At 32.8% G+C, this 22,100-nt stretch overlaps 1 protein-coding gene across 1 annotated transcript in view; it reads right to left on the bottom strand.

The window, feature by feature from the left end:
• Window positions 1–22,100, bottom strand: part of LRP1B (LDL receptor related protein 1B) — a 315,853-nt gene that overhangs the window by 281,434 nt on the left and 12,319 nt on the right. The window contains exons 6-10 of the mRNA XM_059878468.1: window positions 19,997–20,119; window positions 16,317–16,457; window positions 15,007–15,194; window positions 8,347–8,530; window positions 5,174–5,259 (exon numbers count right to left, since the gene is read on the bottom strand). Coding sequence (XP_059734451.1) covers window positions 5,174–5,259; window positions 8,347–8,530; window positions 15,007–15,194; window positions 16,317–16,457; window positions 19,997–20,119 — 722 coding nt within the window. The remainder of the gene's footprint in view (window positions 1–5,173; window positions 5,260–8,346; window positions 8,531–15,006; window positions 15,195–16,316; window positions 16,458–19,996; window positions 20,120–22,100) is intronic.

Here is a 22,100-nt window from a genome sequence, read left to right as displayed (position 1 = left end):
ATGCTAAAAAAATGCAACTAACATTCAGTCTCAGATTCAAAAGATTCATTAAATATTCATTTGCACACTAAAATTTGGAGGACTCCCTAACTAAATACACATAAGCCTTCAATCTAAGAAGTTATCTATGCAAAATCAATCAAGATTCTAAATCATAAATTGAATATATTCCAAGTTCTGTAGAGCACTTAATAAATTCAATAGTAATCTATGATCTTCTTTCTGTTCAAAAGCACTTTTCATTAAAAGAATAAGGTATGGGTTAGGGTTTTGTGATGGACTGGCAATGCAGATAGGTAAATTAGAGCTCTTTAAGAAAGATATGGACAGAAACTTGTTTCTCACTTTAGCAAAGATTTACCCACAATCTCCAATCTTGGCAGAATTACCCTATTCCATTCTTTACAATAATCAATTTAGATAATGAAAATCCAGTTCCAAATTTAGCAAGTCAACTATAATAAATTAAATCCTTGGATGCAGAGGTATTGAAGCTTAGAATTCTGATATATCTATCAAGACAAACTAGTTATTTTCCTACAGCTTTATTCTTAATCTCTACAGAAAACAGTGCAAAACTCTTTTTGCAGAATCATATGCAAGGAACATTAAAACAGTCAAGGGCATGGTCAAAATAATGTCAAAAAGCTACAGTCATCCCGTGGTTTCAGAGCTGAAAATTGGTTTCATCAAAATCCTACTTGCTTCTTTTATTTCTGTGGTTGAAGATTTGTACCCTTTGATTCAAGATGATTAATTTAGAAAATTATGTTTTGTTTCTTTATACAATTTTACTGGAATTAAAGGCACTGCTAGAATTGAATTGGATAACATATTGGAAAGCTACTTGATTAATTTTCATTTCTAAAATCCATGTACATTTTTTAAATGTGTTGTATGAATTTAAGTTATAGCTATCTTAGCTACAACTGCATTTTAAAATATATAGGGTAAAAATGTTCTACCAGTTGTTATAATTTTATGCTATAAAGCTTCATGAGATTGCTACTAATACAATAAAGAGAACTTGTTCTCTTTATTATATTCAATAAAATTAAGGTATTAGAGTAAAATTTAAGGTATTATAGTAAATTATTCTTCCTAATTAACTATGCACAAAATTTCCAAATAATTAAGGCAAGGATGTTGTCCTTTGATTTATTTTGACTGGGAACAAGTGAAGAGAGCCAATTACTGATATTTTCTACTTCAGTCTACATATGTAGAAAAATCTTTGAGGAAAAAAAAATGGTTTTACTCTCTAGAACTCCTTGAAACTTTCTATAATGCTATGATGAAATTGTGGTTAAAAACAAATTTCCTAACAAAAATGGTATATTTCAAGCAACCCACAGTCAAAACTTTAAAGCTTGTTTTTAATTTCTTGGGTCATTACATCCTTCCTCAGTGGTCACCACTAACAAATGCTCTGCAAAGACACAGGTGTCCAGGGTCCGCATGGATTTCTTTATCTTCCTCATACCCTCTTCATTTCCATAAACTACACTAATTGTCTGAAATTCATACCGCCTTAAGTACTAGTGATTCAGTTCAGTTCAGTTCAGTCACTCAGTCATGTCCGACTCTTTGCTATCCCATGAACTGCAACACGCCAGGCCTCCCTGTCCATCACCAGCTCCTGAGTCTACCAAAACTCATGTCCATTGAGTCGGTGATGCCATCGAACCATCTCGTCCTCTCTTGTCCCCTTCTCCTCCTGCCCTCAATCTTCCCCAGCATCAGGGTCTTTTCAAAAGAGTCAGCTCTTTGGATAAGGTGGCCTAAGTATTGGAGCTTCAACTTCAACATTAGTCCTTCCAGTGAACACCCAGGACTGATCTCCTTTAGGGTGGACTGGTTGGATCTGCTTGCCATCCAAGGGACTCTCAAGAGTCTTCTCCAATGCCAAAGTTCTAAAACATCAATTCTTCAGCACTCAGCTTTCTTTATAGTCCAACTCTAACACCCATACATGACTACTGGAAAAACCATAGCCTTGACTCGACGGACGTTTGTTGACAAAGCAATGTCTCTGCTTTTTAATATACTGTCTGGGTTGGTCAAACTTTCCTTCCAAGAAGTAAGCGTCTTTTAATTTCATGGCTACAATCACCATCTGCAGTGATTTTGGCACCCCCAAAAATAAAGTCAGCCACTGTTTTCACTGTTTCCCCATCTATTTGCCATGAAGTGATGGGACCAGATGCCATGATCTTAGTTTTCTGAATGTTGAGCTTTAAGCCAACTTTTTCACTCTCCTCTTTCACTTTCATCAAGAGGCTCTAGTTCTTCATTTTCTGCCATAAGGGTGGTATCATCTGCATATCTGAGGTTATTGATATTTCTTCCAGCAATCTTGATTCCAGCTTGTGCTTCTTCCAGCCCAGCATTTCTCATGATGTACTCTGCATATAAGTTAAATAAGCAGGGTGACAATATACAGCCTTGATGTACTCCTTTTCCTATTTGGAACCAGTCTGTTGTTCCATGTCCGGTTCGAACTGTTGCTTCCTGACCTGCATGCAGGTTTCTCAAGAGGCAGGTCAGGTGGTCTGGTATTCCCATCTCTTTCAGAATTTTCCACAGTTTATTGTGATCCACGCAGTCAAAACTTTAGCATAGCCAATAAAGCAGAAATAGATATTTTTCTGGAAATCTCTTGCATTTTCGATGATCCAGCGGATGTTGGGAATTTGATCTCTGGTTGGCAACAGTCTAATATTTTATCACCAGTAAGTTAAACACTAAAAGAATGTGTGCATTAAAATGGTTTGGTTGTACAAGATGGATATAGATAATGCACAGAGAAAAAATCATTTTGATCCATTAAGAACAATCTCTGATAATATATTAGCCAAAATATGAAAAAGATAAAAAATATATATATAAAAAAAGATAGCAGCAGAAATGTCTCAAGTAACAGGGTTGGATAATAAAGTAAGGAGCTGCCACTGAAGCTCTTTTACAGTTCTTTCATGATGACAATAAATACTTTTACTGTATTAGTTAAATTTGTGGTTTTCATCTAAGCTTATAAATAGAATATTCTAAAAAGAGAACTTTTCTCCCTTTGAGAGAGAGTCTAAAAAGAGGAAATGCTGAAAACAAGCAAAAATACTGTAAACAGAAAATATAAACATGTCAATACAAGATACATGTCAATTCCAGAGACAACACAAGAAATTCAATAGTTTGTACACCTAACTTCTAAGGTATAGACATGCTTACAGAGGGTGTGGGGATATACTCTTAAGATAAAAAGATAATTTTCAATATTTTTTAAGCTTGATATAAGCTTAAAATGTTATGGTGGCTCAGTGGTAAAAAATCCAACTACAATGCAGGAGATGAGGGTTTGATCCCTGGGTTCGAAAGATCGCCTGGAGGAGGGTATGGCCACCCACTCCAGTATTCTTGCCTAGAGAGTCCCATGGACAGAGGGCCTGGCAGGCTCCAGTTCATAGAGTCACAGAGAGTGGGACATAACTGAAGCAATTGAGCGTGCAGAAGAAGTAAGTTAAATAATGTAGAAAACATTGGGGAAATAAAAACAATGCCAGTTTAAAGCAGTTATGTAAACTTAATACCTATGGATATTACTCGTCTCTTAAAGAAATGGTTATCTAATGCTTATATTTTAAATATATTTTAGTTTTTATAAAAAACACAAAAATATTGTATATTTTACTCAATCTCTTAAGGTGCAGAATTAGAGACAAGAGGCAGTGCAATACTGTGGATATTGGTGGCATCCTCCAAACTCAAGAGCAAGAGTCTAAACCTCAAATACATTCCTGAATAAGACAAGTATACATGTAAGCACACAGAAAGTTTGAGGACACTGGTGAATTGAGAGCATGGGTTTTATATCAAAGTGGCAGCTGCCACCCACCTGGGATTGTGCCTGTTCAGGGATGTGAGCCCAGCAATGCTACACTGTCCTATTTTTTCATGAATAGCCAGAAATCTGGATTTTCATGTGAAAATTTCATTTTCAATCTGTGACTTAGAGAGAAGCTGGCAAATCAAACTCTTTTTGGAATAGCCAACATCACACTTGCTAACAAATATTTGCACTTAAAGTAAGACTAAATTCCTAAGCAGTATGGATGAAACTCTAACAATAGGAATGGAGGTACCCATGAGAGAGTGAAAAAAATATATTTAGTTAAGCATTCTTTATGTTGTTGAAAAATCCATACATGGATGACCTTTATCATCTAATGCCTCATGCAGGCATAAACATACTATGAGAACATGAAACATCCTTATTTTGGGCACACTTGTTCTAGACAGTGCTATCACATAATCGTGTCACTACTGCACATTTTGGGGCAAAGACAAGCTTGCAGCAGGACAGATACAAGCCCAATCATTCCAAAGAAGCTACTTTTCCTGACAATTAAAGATAGGCTAAAATTAACTATGATTTCTCTAGCCCATGTAATAACCAGTCTAGTTCAGTGATTTGATTTTATGTTATTTTCACTGTAGATTGAGAGGGAAAAACAAAAAGGTTGAGGTAAGCAATTAACATTTCTATTCTGTCATAAGTGAAAATCATTCCTTTTCATCCCAAATAGTACGTATAAACACTGACAATGGAACTTAAGCATCACAACAGATTAGCAGTTCAGATTCTCGAAGTAGATGGGTTGAGGGATGACCACGGTAAGGCTAAATATATGCTTCTCATAACCTTTAAACCACAACTGGATTACAGTCATACTTTTACTCCTTTGCTAATTCCAAATTTTAAAGGCTAGGAATCATCAGTCCCATGTTAGTCCTTAGTTCTATGAACAGAAACTTAAAGTTCTGGAAAAGATGTTTATTTTTAAATCTCATGGATGGGGTGGGGGGCAACTTGGTTAATGCACAAAATATCTTAAAAAAGAATTTTACACCTTCTCTAGCTATTCTTAAGACAGTATTTTAGATATTTTAAGATAGTTTTTTCCTTGCATTAATTATATTTTGCATCTTATACTTTCCTTGATATGGTGTGATATTACAAGTTGGAAGACTCGGACAATTCAAACAAAACAAAGTTTATGGTAATCTTATAGGCATACATGCTTCAAAAGTTCTGATTATGAGGTATTGCTACAGCTCTAACTATATCTGGAGTGACCATATTAAATATTAGCAGATTATCATGGAAATGTCATACCTGTTTTAAAAGTGTGTAGTTGGAGCCATCGGTGCTAATTTTCCTTATCTCATGATGATCAGCAAGAATTAGAAAAGGCTCTTCATCTAAATACCAAGACAAAAAACATGTTAGACTTTTAGTAGTTTTGGTTTTCAACTTGGCTTAGTTTCAGTTTAGTTACTCTAGCAGTGCAACTTCAAATGCAGTGCCCTCTGTAAATTAATGGTTAAAAAATTCATACTGAGCACCTCTGTTGATAATACTATGAAAAGAAAGCAGATACCTGTGCAGTACAGAAAATCTAGACAATTCCAAATCCCTCTCTTTCCCTCAAGTTTCTTGAATATTAAATTATCTAATTTATTTGAAATTAGTGGAAAATACTGCTAAAATCTTGCTTTTTGTCATTCTTTTTAAATTGGAATACAGTTGATTTACAATGTTGTCTTAGTTTCAGGTATACAGCAAAGTGAATCAGTTATATATATATATATATATATATATATATATACATATACACACACACATACATATACATATATCCATTCTTTAAAAGATTCTTTTCCTATATAGGTCAATACAGAATATTGAGTAGAGCTTCCTGTGCTGTACAGTAGGTCCTTATTAGTTATCTGTTTTTTTCTTGTAGTAGCACATAGTAGTGTATATGTCAAACCTAATTTCTCATATGATACAAATGAACTTAGTGACAAAACAGAAGTAGAGGCACAAATGTAGAAAACAAACCTATGGTTACTGGGGGAAAGGGGTGATGGAGGGGGACAAAATCTTATTTTTAAATGAAATTCTGAGAAGTATAATCTTCACCTTAGAAATCTGTAGTACAGCTAAACATTCCTACTACTGAAAAGTGAAAGTCACTCAGTCGCATCCGACTCTTTGAGACCCCATGGATTACATAGTCCAAATGGAATTCTCTAGGTCAGAATAAATCTGAAAATTCCTTCCTGATAACCATATAACTGGCTTATGCTCTCAGAATAACTTCCAAGAGTTTCACTGCCTATATGAACTTTTTCCATGTGCCTGGGGGCTTCTTTTAAGTAGGAGTCTATATCCTTCTTATTTGTTCAACATGCTTTAATATCTTATTTGTTCTAGAATCTAGGAAATACAATAAGAATAATCTAACCATGATTCGTTTATATAAAGATAAAACTCATTTTAAACATCTTTGTTTCTAAAATGCTTTATATACTTAGTCCCTGGTGAGCAAATTTAATATCAGCATATATTAGAAAAAACAATGAAAAAGGTAACCACTTTAATTTTATGAGGACTTTATGGCAGAAAGTGAAGAGGAACTAAAAAGCCTCTTGATGAAAGTGAAAGAGGAGAGTGAAAAAGTTGGCTTAAAGCTCAACACTCAGAAAACGAAGATCATGGCATCTGGTCCCATCACTTCATGGGAAATAGATGGGGAAACAGTGGAAACAGTGTCAGACTTTATTTTTTTGGGCTCCAAAATCACTGCAGATGGTGATTGCAGCCATGAAATTGATGCTTACTCCTTGGAAGAAAAGTTATGACCAACCTAGATAGTATATTCAAAAGCAGAGACATTACTTTGCCAACAAAGGTCCGTCTAGTCAAGGCTATGGTTTTTCCAGTGGTCATGTATGGATGTGAGAGTTGGACTGTGAAGAAAGCTGAGTGCCGAAGAATTGATGCTTTTGAACTGTGGTGTTGGAGAAGAGTCTTAAGAGTCCCTTGGACTGCAAGGAGATCCAACCAGTCCATCCTAAAGGAGATCAGTCCTGGGTGTTCACTGGAAGGACTGATGCTGAACTGAAACTCCAATACTTTGGCCACCTCATGCGAAGTTGACTCATTGGAAAAGACTGATGCTGGGAGAGATTGGAGGCAGGAGGAGAAGGGGACGACAGAGGATGAGATGGCTGGACGGCATCACTGACTCGATGGACATGAGTTTGAGTAAACTCTGGGAGTTAGTGATGGACAGGGAGGCCTGGCGTGCTGCGATTCATGGGGTCGCAAAGAGTCAGACATGACTGAGCGATTGAACTGAACTGAAGACTTGAAATTTGCTAAGATCCCAAATGTTTTAACCACAAAAAAGAAATGGTAATTATGTGAAGTGATGGAAATGTTAACTATTAATAATACTACTGTAGTAATAATACAGTAAATGATAATATAGTAAGCAGTGAGCTGGCAAAAAAAAAATTAAAAAATGGTATCCTGGCAAATAAAACAATGGGCTTCAAATAATATGCAAATTGCTTCAGAGGTGAATACTCCAAGAATAAGTAAGAGTGGAATGAAAAATTTAAAGGAGTTATTGTTTTCTCCATGTGTGCAAAATTGTAATCAGTTAAAAACTTAACATTTTAATTTCTATCCTGTTATTTATTTGATAAAAGTGGATGAGAAAACATCTATTGCTTTAAATGTCATCAACATAAATGTATATGAGAAACTGGCAATGCTATTTGATTCATTATACTCATTATCAAAGCAAGAGGAATAGAGACAAGTTAACACCATTTTTTGCCCTTTTTAGGTTATTATTATATACTATTTTGCATCATTTTAATGAGCATGGTTTTATCCCCTGATGAATCATAATTTGTTTTAAGTTATAGGACATGTTTTATTGAATTTTCAGCCTTACTAAGTTTAACACACTACTGGAAATAAACATAAGTTTAATAATACTTGTCTAATCATGGGAAGAATTCACATAGTCTTACATGGATGACTTATTTCTACTGTTTTCATCATTATAACTGTTATTATTATTCTTATTTACGTGTTTTCTCCTTGGCACACATATATGAAGGTGTGTGGTATAGGGAGAAGAAAAAAAATTATTAGGACACTGTCACAACAGGTTCTTTAATAGTTTTGGCCAAACCTGCTCCCAAGAGCTTGTTATACAGCAGAAAGCAGTGCTAGTTTTTTACTTGTTCTCACAATCTACAAAACACTTAATAATTCACAAGACCAAACTGTAATGGTATTACAAACCGAGCAGTGTGTGGACAACACACAAAATCAGAGCGATGGATTCTCAATCAAGGTAAGTAGAGGAGAATTTTGACTTATTAGCAACATCAAGGAGGAATGAATTCCATAAGAATAGCTATGCAATCGAGGATTCATACGTATAACTGGGGCTGGATCAGTGGACAAGTTCAATTCAATACCTGAGAGTGACTTGCAGCCATTTGGATTAGCAGGTTGTATTTCATATCCATCTGTACAGAGGCACTTGTAGGTTCCATATGTATTGATGCATTGCTGGCTACACGGAAAGCCCAAAGAGCATTCGTCAATGTCTACACATGTTTTACCATCATCCTTCAGTTGAAATCCAGGCCAGCATTTGCACTGGAGAATGAAAAATGAGCATAATCAATTTATACCATTGTCATTGTCTCTTCCTATTGGATGTCCATTTAGCATGATTCAAGCAAGAAAATCATTGAAGAATAGACAATGCCAAGTTTTTCTATCCTGCAGCAATTAAACATTAATCAGAATTACATATATGGTGTACAGCTTATGTTTAAAAAGCATTCTCCCTAATATCTTCATTTGACCTTCTGAGGTTGACAAGATTACAAAAGTTAACTGGCGTTAATCAGCAAGCCATGGTGGCTAGAGAATGGCAAGGAAAAACTAAATCATCAAATTCCTGTTTCTTTTTCTTTTTTTGCATTATATTGAATTTTTAGAAGGCTGTTTTAACAACCATAAGGATTAAGCATTATATGGAGCTCTAAAGGTTACTAATACTGTCACATATGTTTAATTTCATTAGAGTCTTACAGAAATCTATGATGTAGACACTATTATCAGTTAACCCATGAGAAACCTAGATGCACAAGGATGAAATTGTGTAGATAAAGCCAGTTGGAGAGCTTGCTCTTGCTGTAATTTTTAACAAATATTAAGGCTTATTTACTATCTATTGGCAGGGTCTGATTCCTTTATCAAACATGTTGTTGCCTGGAGAAATAATAAAATTAACAGTCTCTCCACTAAAATTAAATCAATGTGCATCATCAGATATTTTTTCTTGGTATCTCTATCATGTTCTATACAACCCTCTTATGTGATACTTACTAACTGGCATATCAGTTCTCAGTACAATGTCATGCAATGTACGTCTTTGCATTCCTGAAAATAATGAGGGGTTATGATTGGTCTTTCAGTTGTATATTCAGCACCTGCCAGGTAGCATATGGGAATTATAATTACACAAAATTAACTTATAATTGGTCATACGATTATGATCATATTAACCTTAAGACTATCCTATATAGCCTTTGAATAAAGGAACCTGTGAGTACCGAATAGGAACATGAAGTCGGAACTCTAAATTGTTAAGAAAAGCTAGTATTCATTACAAACATTTGAACCTATGTATCTATTTGCAAAATATTAGAGAGAGACATGTGTGCTTATTATTAAATAATCATCAAACAAATAATTGAAGGGTAGAATTTCGAAGTACAAAAAATGGTGTTCATTGTGTGGAGAAGGACCATTAGCTTCACCTGAAAGTGCTCAAAAGATAAATGAATAATGTTTCCAAGTCCTTTTACATAAAAATGAATCTCTTTACTTCCTTGGCACTTTTATCTTCAATATTTATACCAATATTTATCTAATAATTCTAAACCATTACAGAGGATTTATTTTGTAATCTCCAGAATCCATTAGCAAGCCAGCAAATCAAAGCAAAAGCCACAACATAATTTCCCAAATTCTCCTCATCAGATCATAGCTTTTGACAGTATTACTTTCCTTGAGAAGACTCATCCTACCACCAGATAAGGAAGTCAGGGGAATTGGTGCTTATGCTATGTCCAAAATACAAAAGAGACTGTGTGTGTGAGAGAGAGATGCTAAATGTCACTGAAATATAATTACAAATAGTTAAAATGGTAAATTCTAAGTTGTATATTTTACACAATGTCTTATGGACTCTATGGGAGAGGGAGAGGGTGGGAAGATTTGGGAGAATGGCATTGAAGCATGTATAATATCATGTATGAAACGAGTCGCCAGTCCAGGTTCGAAGCATGATACTGGATGCTTGGGGCTGGTGCACTGGGACGACCCAGAGGGAGAGTATGGGGAGGGAGGAGGGAGGAGGGTTCAGTATGGGGAACACATGTATACCTGTGGCGGATTCATTTCGATATTTGGCAGAACTAACACAATATTGTAAAGTTTAAAAATAAAATAAAATTAAAAAACAACAACAACAACAAAATTTTCAAAAGGCAATTGACAGGCTGCAAAAAGATATCACTGAAACAATTGAAAATTAGATCATGTGATCATATGGAAGCCAGAAGACACATAGGCAGACACAGGATAGAGCTGAATTCAAGGGGCACTTAAGGAAAAGTGAAAGGACGTGTTATAGAATGCATTACATTCCTCTCAAAAGAGTATTGTATAAAGAAACAAATAAGTGTCCCGATTCTAACAGGGTTTGGGGAAACTACTTTGAATGGCTAATGTCAGGTTATAGAACTACCACACTAACTAGCTGGTTTGATAAAAACATATTTATGGAAAATTAATTTCTTGAAGGTAAAATTTGTAAAAGTTATCAAGTGTAATGGGTGGGCATTTCTATAAACAAGTTAAACTATATTTAACAGCAAGTTTTTTTAAGTGTGAAAGAGATTTTTTTAAATTATTTATTTTAATTGGAGGCTAATTACTTTACAACATTGTTGTGGTTTTTGCCATACACTGACATGAATCAGCCATGGGTGTACATGTGTTCCCCATCCTGAACCCCTCTCCCAACTCCCTCCCCATCCCATCCTTCAGGGTCATCCCAGTGCACCAACCCTGAGAACCCTGTCTCATGCATCGGAAACTGGACTGGTGATCTGTTTCACATATGATAATATACGTGTTTCAGTGCTTTTCTCTAAAGGTCCATTAACCTTGTTTTACCAAAATCATTTTTACCCCCAAATAATTAAAAGGCATTTAAGAGAAATCCTACTAACATAACTTTCATAAATTGAATGAAAAATTAATAATAATCATTTTTGTCCACAAAGATAAAAGATGAAAGATTCATCTATATTTAGTTAAAAAAGAATGGTTTCAAAATGTTTCACTTTCATTTAAAAATATAGTCTTTATGAAAGTGAGACATATATTCAATGTCAAGTTAATATTCCTCATAATTAAGAACTATTTCTGATTGTTTTATTTATATTAATTTTTTAGAGAAACATATTACTAGAAACAAATATAGCTGTCCAAAGTTTTCCTATAACATTCAGAAAAATTTCTTTGCAGATTTTTAAGTGATATTTGAAAATATTGATTATCTTGTATACATTAAAATTCATTTATCTCCCTAAAGTACATTTATTTTCTCATGGTAAGTTACCCTTCCATCAAAATAAGATTCTTGCTTTTTTAGTTAAGTGTTATTATTCCCTTTTGAATAGTTGGATCGATTGTTATTTGTTTTACAGCAAATGTGCAAGTTATTCACAGTCCAGAAGGTATAAATTTTGCTTTTATAAGCAATTTTCATTTTATTGGATAATTTGCAGTAGGATTTGTCTTGTTTTGCTGATACTGTAAAGAGAAATAGTTTACTGTAGAGTTTTCCCCATTCTCTGAAAAAAGAGAAATCCATCAGCTAACATTTTTTCTCCAAAATAGAGAATTATTTTGTAATTAAGATTTTTGTTCAATCTCCTATAAATTAATATTCAGAAATATAACATATAACAGATACATATTAAATTTTCATATATAACATAAAAGTGTGATTATTCTTAGTTGCTCAGTTGTGTCTGACTCTTTGTGACTCATGGACTTTAGCCCACCATACCTTTTTGCTCATGGGATTCTTTAGGCAAGAATACTGGAGTGGGTAGCCATTCCCTTTTCCAGGATATACCATAAATATTATATATATATATGCATGTATATACATATATATAACACAATATATAAAATATTTTCTTTGAATATTTAAGTTTCTTATTCATTATTCTCAGTTATTTTCGTTTTTTATTAATCTATTTATTTTAAATTGAAAGATAATTATGATATTGTGTTGGTTTCTGCCATACATCAACATGGATGAATCATAACCATATATATGGCCCTCCCTCTTGAACCTCCCTCCTACCTCTCATTTTTTAACTGGTTTTGCTTCCCTCAGTAGATGTTTTATTTTATCCATTACATTAGTTTTGACATGTGTTTATATTAGAGAGCATATACATAGCAATTTTATCAGGTATTATATATACTGACTTTTAAAATAATTAGTATGTCTATTTTAACTCAGATTCTCACTTCATTCTATGACTCCAGAGAAGTCAAACAGAAAATACTGATATTTTAAAGGTATCAATAAACAATTATTTCAGTGTGAGGAATCTTATAAAGTAATTAAAATAGTGTAATTTAACATGATTTTCTGGGTAAGAACTATTTCTACCAAAAGTAGTTTTCCACATATGGAATCTTTAAGAAGTCAGCACTCTTTACATGTAGCCATTAAAAAATACTAATCCTTACTTTTAATGTTATGTCAAAGGGTGACCATTTCATATTCTATATTTTTTTAATTTTATCACAATATTGTTATGATAGATTAAAAACAAATAAATCTACTTTGAAATTTAAGTTTAGGCATTTAAATAGATGAGTGAATGGATATACATAATATATGATAGAAATGGATTATTATTTATAACATGACAAAATTATAGCCATTGCCTCTTATAATTTTATAACACATTTCCTGATTTGGGGGGAAATATTTCTGCATTGAAACATAAATCACCAATAATATTTTTTCTGCTTCATCAGGTTTCAAAATATGTACTACCAAAATTAATTATCTGGTACCTACTCAGCTCATTAGGAGCTGTCCTGGCTCATCTGTCTTGCTTCCTTCTACCTACAGTATAGTGTGATGAGTCTGTGCATTTGTGTTTTAAGTCTTACATGCATGGGTGGTTAGTTGCTTCAGTTGTGTAAGTCTTACAATTTGAAATAATTCTTCTTAATACAGTATTGGGTCTAAAAACTTTAAAAATAAACATAACTTTCTTAGTATTTTACTTTTCATCTCTATTTTAACACAGGGGAAATGATTATTATACTTTTTAGGTTATATCCATATACAGTGACCAAAGTAGTTAATTAAGTTAGTCATAATAACAGAAATTCAGATATTATAAATGACAGAATGGTTGTTTGGCTGAATTTACCATTAGATAGAACTGACTGTCATAGAATGTCAAGGCTGGCAGTTAAAAGCCCAAGCATCTTTGTAATATACTTTTTTTTTTTTCTCGCATCTTTTAAAGAAAGTCACTTAGGCCCAGATGAAACACTTAGACATAAGAAAGGTGACAACTCCTTCCAATATAAAGAGTTTTGATGTTCAAAACATCTTCCTTATATTGAACAGACTCTGTTTCCCAACTCCTAATTCCAACCTTTGAAACAACTCAGACAAGATATGCTCCCTATTCTAGTACTTCATATATTTATGTATTTATTAATGCCATTTTTATTTATTTGACTCTTTCAAAATTATTTTTCAAACTTTAAAATTTTTATTTTGTGTAAGAGTATAGCCAATTAACAATGTTGTGATACTTTCAGGTGAATGGCAAAGGGACTCAGCCATACATATACATGTATCCCTTCTCCTTCAAACCTCTCCTCCCATCCAGGCTGGCAGGTGACATTGAGCAGAGTTCTAGGTGCTATATAATAGGTTCTTGTTGGATATCCGTTTTGAATACAGCAGGGTAGAATTTCATATATTTAAATACAGCTGAATAGCCATTTTGCTCTTGGTGCAATTTCTTCCAAAGGTGTGTTTTCCAGACCCCTGATGCCACTGGATGCACAAATGTGGATACAGTAAAATTTGTCAAAATTCCTCTTAAAGTGTCATGTCCCTAGATGTGCATAGTACCCCAGGTATGTCCTGATCATCACAGAATTCAGTAGAACAAAATTCTACTGATATCTGTACTACTCCTAACTAGATTAGGTGGCCTCTGTGTTTCACTGAAGCCATGTTCTTTTGCTGATTCATACAGAGCTATTGTCCAGTTAAAATCACTAATTTCCAACTGAATTGCTTTTACTGAGGTTTTCCCATATTTACATAATTGATTTTAACCTAAAATACCACTTAAAGATTTAGTTTGTATGCATCCTCCATTTCAACATACTAAAATAGAGATGTTTTCTAAAGCTATTTCTGTCAGTCAATTTGTCAGTGAATCACCTTCTTCAGGAAAGTGGTACCAACAAAAAGCAATTAGGATATTAGACATGATTTATCTTTTAGTGTACCTGCACTCAGTCCTAATAATTCATGTACTCTGTTTTTTTCTTCCTGTTTATTTGAAAAAAATATTGCATTCTCCTGTGTTGTGATAAAATATAAATGATCAGCCCATTCTACTTCAAAGATGTATGAGAGGGAAAATGAGGGAAGAAATAGGAATTTCAGAGAGCAGTATGCATATTTACCCAGCTATTAACAGCAGTATCTTTCTCAAACACTGACCTTTCTATACTTACATTTTTTTCTTTATGATTACCATTTATTTAGAAAGCTGAACACTTTGAATTTTTTGTCTTCATGATTATATTCTATTTATATACCACACTATTATTATGGTTCACTTGTATAGAAACTCTCCATTTAAATACTTTTAACTCACAATAATCTAATCACTTGCAGTCTTACAGCTATATTGAATTAAATAATTTTTATTATCTCAAATTCTAACCTATCACATGATTTTCTATTTTTGATGAGTACCTACCTTATAACTGACAGGAAGGTCCTGACAATCTTGAGAACATCCACTGACCTTCTTACTCAAACACTCATTTATATGGCAATTCCTCTCATCTGAGCCATCACCACAGTCATCCTTATTGTCACAAAGAGCTCCACTGGGAATGCACCTGCCATTTTTGCACATAAAAAATGAACTGTTGCATGACTGTTCTGGAAAAAGAAAATAAAACAAATGGAACATAAAGGGCATGCCATTGTTTTATACTGCAATTGCTGAAAACATTCACAAATATGATAACTTGTTAGACAAAAATTATAGTAAATATAGGTATATATAAAGTGCTTTATATTCAGTGTAATATTGTATATACAAAGAAAATCAAGGGCAAACAGTTTCATGTTCAAAACACTGCAAATATAGCTTTATATTGAAAATTAGCAATCAAAATAAGCATCAATAGCAAAATTAATGGAGTATTTCTGTCTTAATTTATATTGTGAAGAATGAGTTCAAAAGTGTAATGATAGCTTGACATTTTCCTCAAGTCATAGGTCTCTGAGAAATTGCATTTCACTGAAAATTAAGAGTCTGGAATAGGTAGATATTCCTAAATTCCTTTTTTTTTCCTGGAAATATAACATTGACATTTTAAAATCTGGGCATAAAAAGACGCTTGTGGTGAATAATAGTTGTTTCAAATATAGCTATGGAAAGGAGTTCAGGTTTTGCAGCTATTCAAAACCTGATGATTTAAACATTACTCATTATAATACATGATACAAGAATGCCTATTAACATGTAAACTATGTGAGAAAAAAAAGTAATTGGGTTTATTCTAAAATTTATAACTAGGTATTCAATCTTTGGAATGGTAAAGTGAAAAATAGACCAAGTTTGGCTACATATCTATTTTCTGTTCAAATGATATGCAATTTATTTCATTTTGCCTAAGTTTGAATAATACTGACTTTATCTCAGTAAATCTCAACCTTTTTGATTAAATGTTCTATTTAAAAGGTCCATACATGGAAAGTAACCAAATAGGTCCATACATGGAAATTATCTTCACATTAAATAATGTATTAAGAAAAATGACTTTTTTAAAGCAACAGGATGATGGATGCATATCTGTGGCACAGACTCACATTTCTAAAACTAACTCCAAAACAAGGTGGATTACCAGGATGCTTCTATTGCATGGTGTCAGTAGAAGTATCACATAATTAATTGCATTTTCTCTCAGTGAATACCTCATGAACCTAAAAATGAGTCACAGTATTGCCTTAAAAAATCAATTTTGGAATAAGCATAGTATTGTACACATTCTGTACCTGCACTTTTACACTTTGGGTTTATAGGTGCCTCATCAGAATGGTCTGTACAGTCAAAATCTCCATCACACTGCCACTGAGTATTTAAGAGACATCGCCCATCAGCACAGCTAAACTCTTCTGCATTGCATTGTCGGTACCCTGCAGGCAAAGAAACATTTTACTTCACATAACAGATATTTATTAAAACTTCATTCATAATGTGCACTGAACCAAATTAACCATGTGTTACCCAGGCATCTTATGGGAGATATTTCCTTTTTCTTTATAGGGCAGTTGTAATAATTGCAAGAGATATTTGTGGTTGGAAAAATAGGATTAAAGACCAGAAAAAGAGCTGGAAACAAGGCACTCCTATTTTGTTTTGACCTAAGGGAAAAAAATACATATTGCTAACAAAATGTATATATATATATATATATATATATATATACACACACACACATAACAAAATACATATGCAACATGGGTGTGTATATATATATATATATACACACATATATACACATATATACACACACATAACAAAATTTATAATGAGTATATAATCTCTGTTTACTTATTGTCTATACCCTAAAGATTTTCCTTAGAATGGAAAACAAAATCAAAGCTATTATAAATTATTTTCAAGACTGAACTTGGTTAGGTAGAATACTAGAACATATGGATGAACTGACTCTGGATTATAATGATAATTTTCAGAAGCTATAATGTCATGTTTATGTTTGGGAAGAAGCCCTGAAAGTGTAAAGAAATTGTTAAAATGAGAAAATTAAAAGCCAATTCATATAGTAATAAGCAGAAAACTATTGTAATTATCCTACATATTGATTGTTAGAGGCATTAAAAGGCTTTACTCAAATCATAGTATCAATCCATCAGTTGTTAATGTTCATATCTATGTCTGTTTATAAGTAAAACTCATTTGATTTTAAATATTATGAAGCTTCAGATTTGATTTCTTCCTGAGTTTGTAAGCAATTAAAAAAAAGTCATTTCTTTTGCAAACTTTCTGGTAAATGTGGGCAAACATTTTACTTCTGAAGTGAGAAAATAAGATTTTTATGGCTTAAAAATAAAATTTCAACAGAAAAAAAATGATTCAATAATAATTATTTACTTAAAATGTTTATTATACTGCATGGCAAAACTAGATAGTTCTAAAAAACCCTCTGATTCTCTAGTATTTCTTTCCTCCTTCTCCTTCACTTGCTCCTCTTCTTTATGCAATACCTATGTTCAAGTGTCTTCCAGTCCAATAATAATAAAAATCTATTTATACAACTCTCAACAACAATGACCCTTCTTCCCTGCTCAGTCCAGTCCCTACTCAATCTTACTTTCACTTACTTATCTCCAGTTCAACTTTCATTATTAATGTCTCATTTCTGCAACTTCTACACTCTGAAATTCCTCTTAGAGCTAATAGATTTCAAGTGATAGTTGGTAAATTTATGTGTCTCTGGCTCCTATCTGCTTCATCTTTCTGCAGTGCTTAAAGGTATTGTCTGTTCTACCTTGGAAATAGTTTTCTGACTTAATATTCATAATACACTCTCTCAGACTTCTAATTTTGCTTTTGCTATTTCCTTTCCCCCCTCTTTCTGTATGAAGTTTTCTCCTGTTATACCCTAAATTGTTAGAGAAGAAGCCCTTATTTCAACCTTCAGTCTAGGGTTTTCCCCTTTTCATTTCTACAATGATGGGTATTCTCATTCTTTGTCGTATTTTTGAATATCACCCTTATGTTGATGGTCACTAGGGTAATATTATTTGTCCTGATCATAATCTAGAAGTAAAATTTCAAGTACTCACTGTATAGCTTCATGTGATTATCTGAGTAACACTGCATATTCAAAATGTCCAAAATTAATTATTTGATACATCCTTCTTCTCCTGCATCAGCAAAACTGCCTCCTAACTTCATTCTAAAACTCATTAATATCAATGCCATCCTCCTAGTCATCCAAGATAGAAATTGTACTTTACCCTCCATCTGTAACTGTAAATGAATTCTGACCCAATTCTCCATTTTCCATTCCATCATTTCTGCCTTAGTTCAAAATCACAGTGCTAATTATCATAACTCTTTATGGTACCTCTCCCTCATAGCACTGTTTCATCCACTCTGCTGAAAAGGATGGTTCTAAAGTTCAAATTTAACTGTGACATTCCCCTGTTTTTAAAATGTGTGCTTGCCAAGTGAGGCAAAATAATTAAATACAAATTCTTTAACATTGTATTTGAGACTTTTTAGAATCTAAAACTTCTAACGCCAACTGACCTCACCAAAGACTAATTGCTATTCCACAACCATGTCAATTTATAGTTTTTGTAAACATATATAGGATTTACTGTGTTTGGAACTGTTTTATGTACTTTACAAATATTAATGATTTAATTCTCTTAATGGTCCTAAGAACTAAATAATGTTACTATATATATTTCTGCAGATAAAGAAATTGAAGTGCAGGGAGATAAAAGTCATTTTTCCAAGGTCACACAGTTAGTAACTGGCAGAATCAGGATTGGACCCAGGCCATTTGGCTCTAGGGTCCATATTTTTAACCACTATGTCATGTTCTGTAGCATCTAAATATGATTTCCACTGACTAACACTCCCTGTCTCTGTTCTTTACTGCCCCCAAAATTATTTTTTCATCTCTGACTTTATGTATTGTGATTGTTATTATTCCCATATGACTATGAATGTTATTGTTCTATATTGTACTCTTGATTTTCCTGTTCATCTATAATTTTTTTTTTCTAGTGAGATTTCTGTCTCATTCATTTCCATATGAACCAAGCATAATGTCTAGCTGAGAAATATATTCAATCAGATATAACTCTAGCATCAGATTTACATCTTGAGTTACGAGTTAGCTTTTAAAATATCACATTGAATCCATGACTTAATGGTGAATTGATATAAAAACTGATATCCACTGATCTCAAGGAAGTTTATATCAAAAGCCAAGGTTATAGCTATTGGATAAGCAGGACATAGGAAGGAAACTAAATTATTGCCTTTCATAGGTATATGTGGATTTATTCCATGGATTTTCATTTTGTATTTATTCATGCATACATTTAAATATTTTACAAAAGTACTAGGTTTACATAACATTTCAATTTCACCTGGAAATTTTTAATATACTAATTTTATCACAGAAGTTATATATGTGTTCATATACACATTATAAACACATGATAATTAGATAAATATATGTGACAAGATAAATTTCAAAATAACAATATTAATTTTTAACAAATATAAACATATGCAAACAGATAAAAGAAAAATGTTAAATATGTATATTTTCTGGTAGCTATGTGAATTGTATTCTTTTTTTCTCACTAAAATATTTTATTTGGCTATAAGACTGAACTAGCCAGCCATATATTGTTTTTAAAGTACAAGATACTTCACAAAGTTCTGAAATTGAAAGATGTTTTTATAAACATTTTCCAGTATGGTTCTTGTAAGAACACTACAACCATAGGTAAAATTTTCAAATACATGTGTAATTTTGGTAGAGTTTAAAGAGGCTATATGCAGTAGGTCTATATTACCAAATTTGCATGTCCTTAGTGACATTAAGAAATGCATTTATTTGTTTTTGTTAAAGACTGGTATTCAGCCTGAGAATCTTGTCCATGAAGAGTTCATATATACTTACCACACTGCAATGACTCATCAGAACCATCTCCACAGTCATCATCGTGGTCACAAACAAATTGCTTGGGAATGCACACTTTATTATGGCACATGAAAGCATTTTCATCACATGTATTATTGGGAGCTAAGGAAGACATCAGAGAAAAATAATTTAAATGAGCACTTACTTCATCTTTTCCTACATTAAGAGTTTGGGGAATGTATGTTGTCATACTCAGTACACTCAGTAATTCCTGGTCTTTTTAAAAAGGAATGTTAGCTAAACATTCAGTGTATCAGATAAATTAATAAAATATATTAACATGCATATTTTGATATAAGTAGTATTCTAATGTATGAATATAAATATATATAATTCTAAATTTCAGTGTTAAAATGCTCAACAATTCTAGATTGACCTTGAAATTTCAGAACATTTAGCAATTTGTGAGTTTGCTGAAGGATGAATTTAAAGGTTCATATGTGATAAAAAAAAAAATCACTCAACTCTAACAATGTTGTTGGATATTTTTTTTTCCTCTCCTCATGGCTGCAGTAATGTTAGCAAGGTGATAAAAACCTTGCTTCTTTGTGAAAAATGGACATGAAAAGACCACCAAGTGCTAATGCTCATGATGGAAGTGAAAAGAAAATCAAAGAGGCTAAGGAAGTTACTTTTTAAGAGGAAAATACAACTTTGGGGTGACTTCTAGAGTAGATGTTGAAATAGGTTAAGATCTATAGCGAGATGAGCCCAACCATAAGTACCACACCAAATAAGGAATATTGATCCATGAAATGGAACATTGATCCTTTTGGAATACTGATCCAAAAAAGTATTCTCTATCAAGGGCCCTAACCAGTGAGGAAAATGATTACTTAAAATGTGCAATAAAACTTGAGTAGAAGTCCAAAAGATACTGGCTTGTAGAGAGAAAATGAGCTTTAACAGTAGACGCATAGCATCATAGAGGTTTGATCATTTAACTATTTTTAGTTACCTTTCTTACATGTAAAGGGTAAATGCTAGGATCTGACTCAAGGTTTGCAGTATTTCAAATGTTAAGACTCTGATATATGATGGATGTTAACTAAGTTCATTGTGGTAACCATTTTGCAATAAGATATAAATACATTAAATCAATATGTTGCACACCTAAAATTAACACAATATGTAGGCCAATTATATTTTATGTTTTAAGTGAAAAAACAATCTTTTTAATTATGGTACACTGGAAAAAATAAGACTTTGCAAAAAAGTGTTTAGCACCTTAAATTTTTATCCTAAGTAAAGCTATTAATATTTACCTTCTTGCTACATATGTTTCTTTATCTGCTTAATGAGGATAATAAAATTTACCTGATAAATTTCTTGTAAGAACTAGATAAGGTATATGAAGCAGATCAGTTCATTTTAGATATTCAATAGATGCTCTTACAATTCTCAATCTACACAATTATTTTTGGCAGATCTCCAAAGGCACTTTACTAAAATACTATGGAAATTCAATAATGTAAATAAAAACACCTACCAAAATAATTGAAGTATAATGGGCACTTGAAAAAATGTAGAGGCCTTCCAATCTGTCCCCTTCATGTCTTAACTGGCACTTTCCTCTACCTTCAACACTCCTCGTTCTTCTCTATGTTCTTCACAATTCAGATAATGTTATTGCTTTTCTTTGAAATCCTTCTACAAGACTTCTAGGCTTTTTTACACAATATTTATTTGTGATGATCTAGTATCTTTTGTATGTGTCATTCTGACACTTAAGGTATTATAATTATTCTTTTATATGCTTATCAACTCCCGATCCCAAATCTGGCCCAGACTACATGAAAAAAGGAAAACCTCTCTGCTTTCAAAACTCAGTAATGACTGAAAAGAGATATTAGCAGGTGAAATAAAAAGAATTATTTGAATTTAATCAAGTATGACATTTTCAACAAATGTATTTTCAAAAATGGTACAGAAGCCACATAAAAGCAGAGTTAAAAACTGCTCATTATAATCAAAGTAAAACTCATTTACTAACCACTATTGTAACTTTGAACTGTGTGACAGCTTATATAACTCAAGTGAATTATGCCAATTCTAATATATGAATTATTCTTTAAAATGCTAA

Source organism: Bos taurus, chromosome 2 (assembly GCF_002263795.3).
Source record: "Bos taurus isolate L1 Dominette 01449 registration number 42190680 breed Hereford chromosome 2, ARS-UCD2.0, whole genome shotgun sequence".
In the NCBI taxonomy this organism is placed as follows: domain Eukaryota; kingdom Metazoa; phylum Chordata; class Mammalia; order Artiodactyla; family Bovidae; genus Bos; species Bos taurus.
This window is presented reverse-complemented; position numbering and strand designations above follow the sequence as displayed.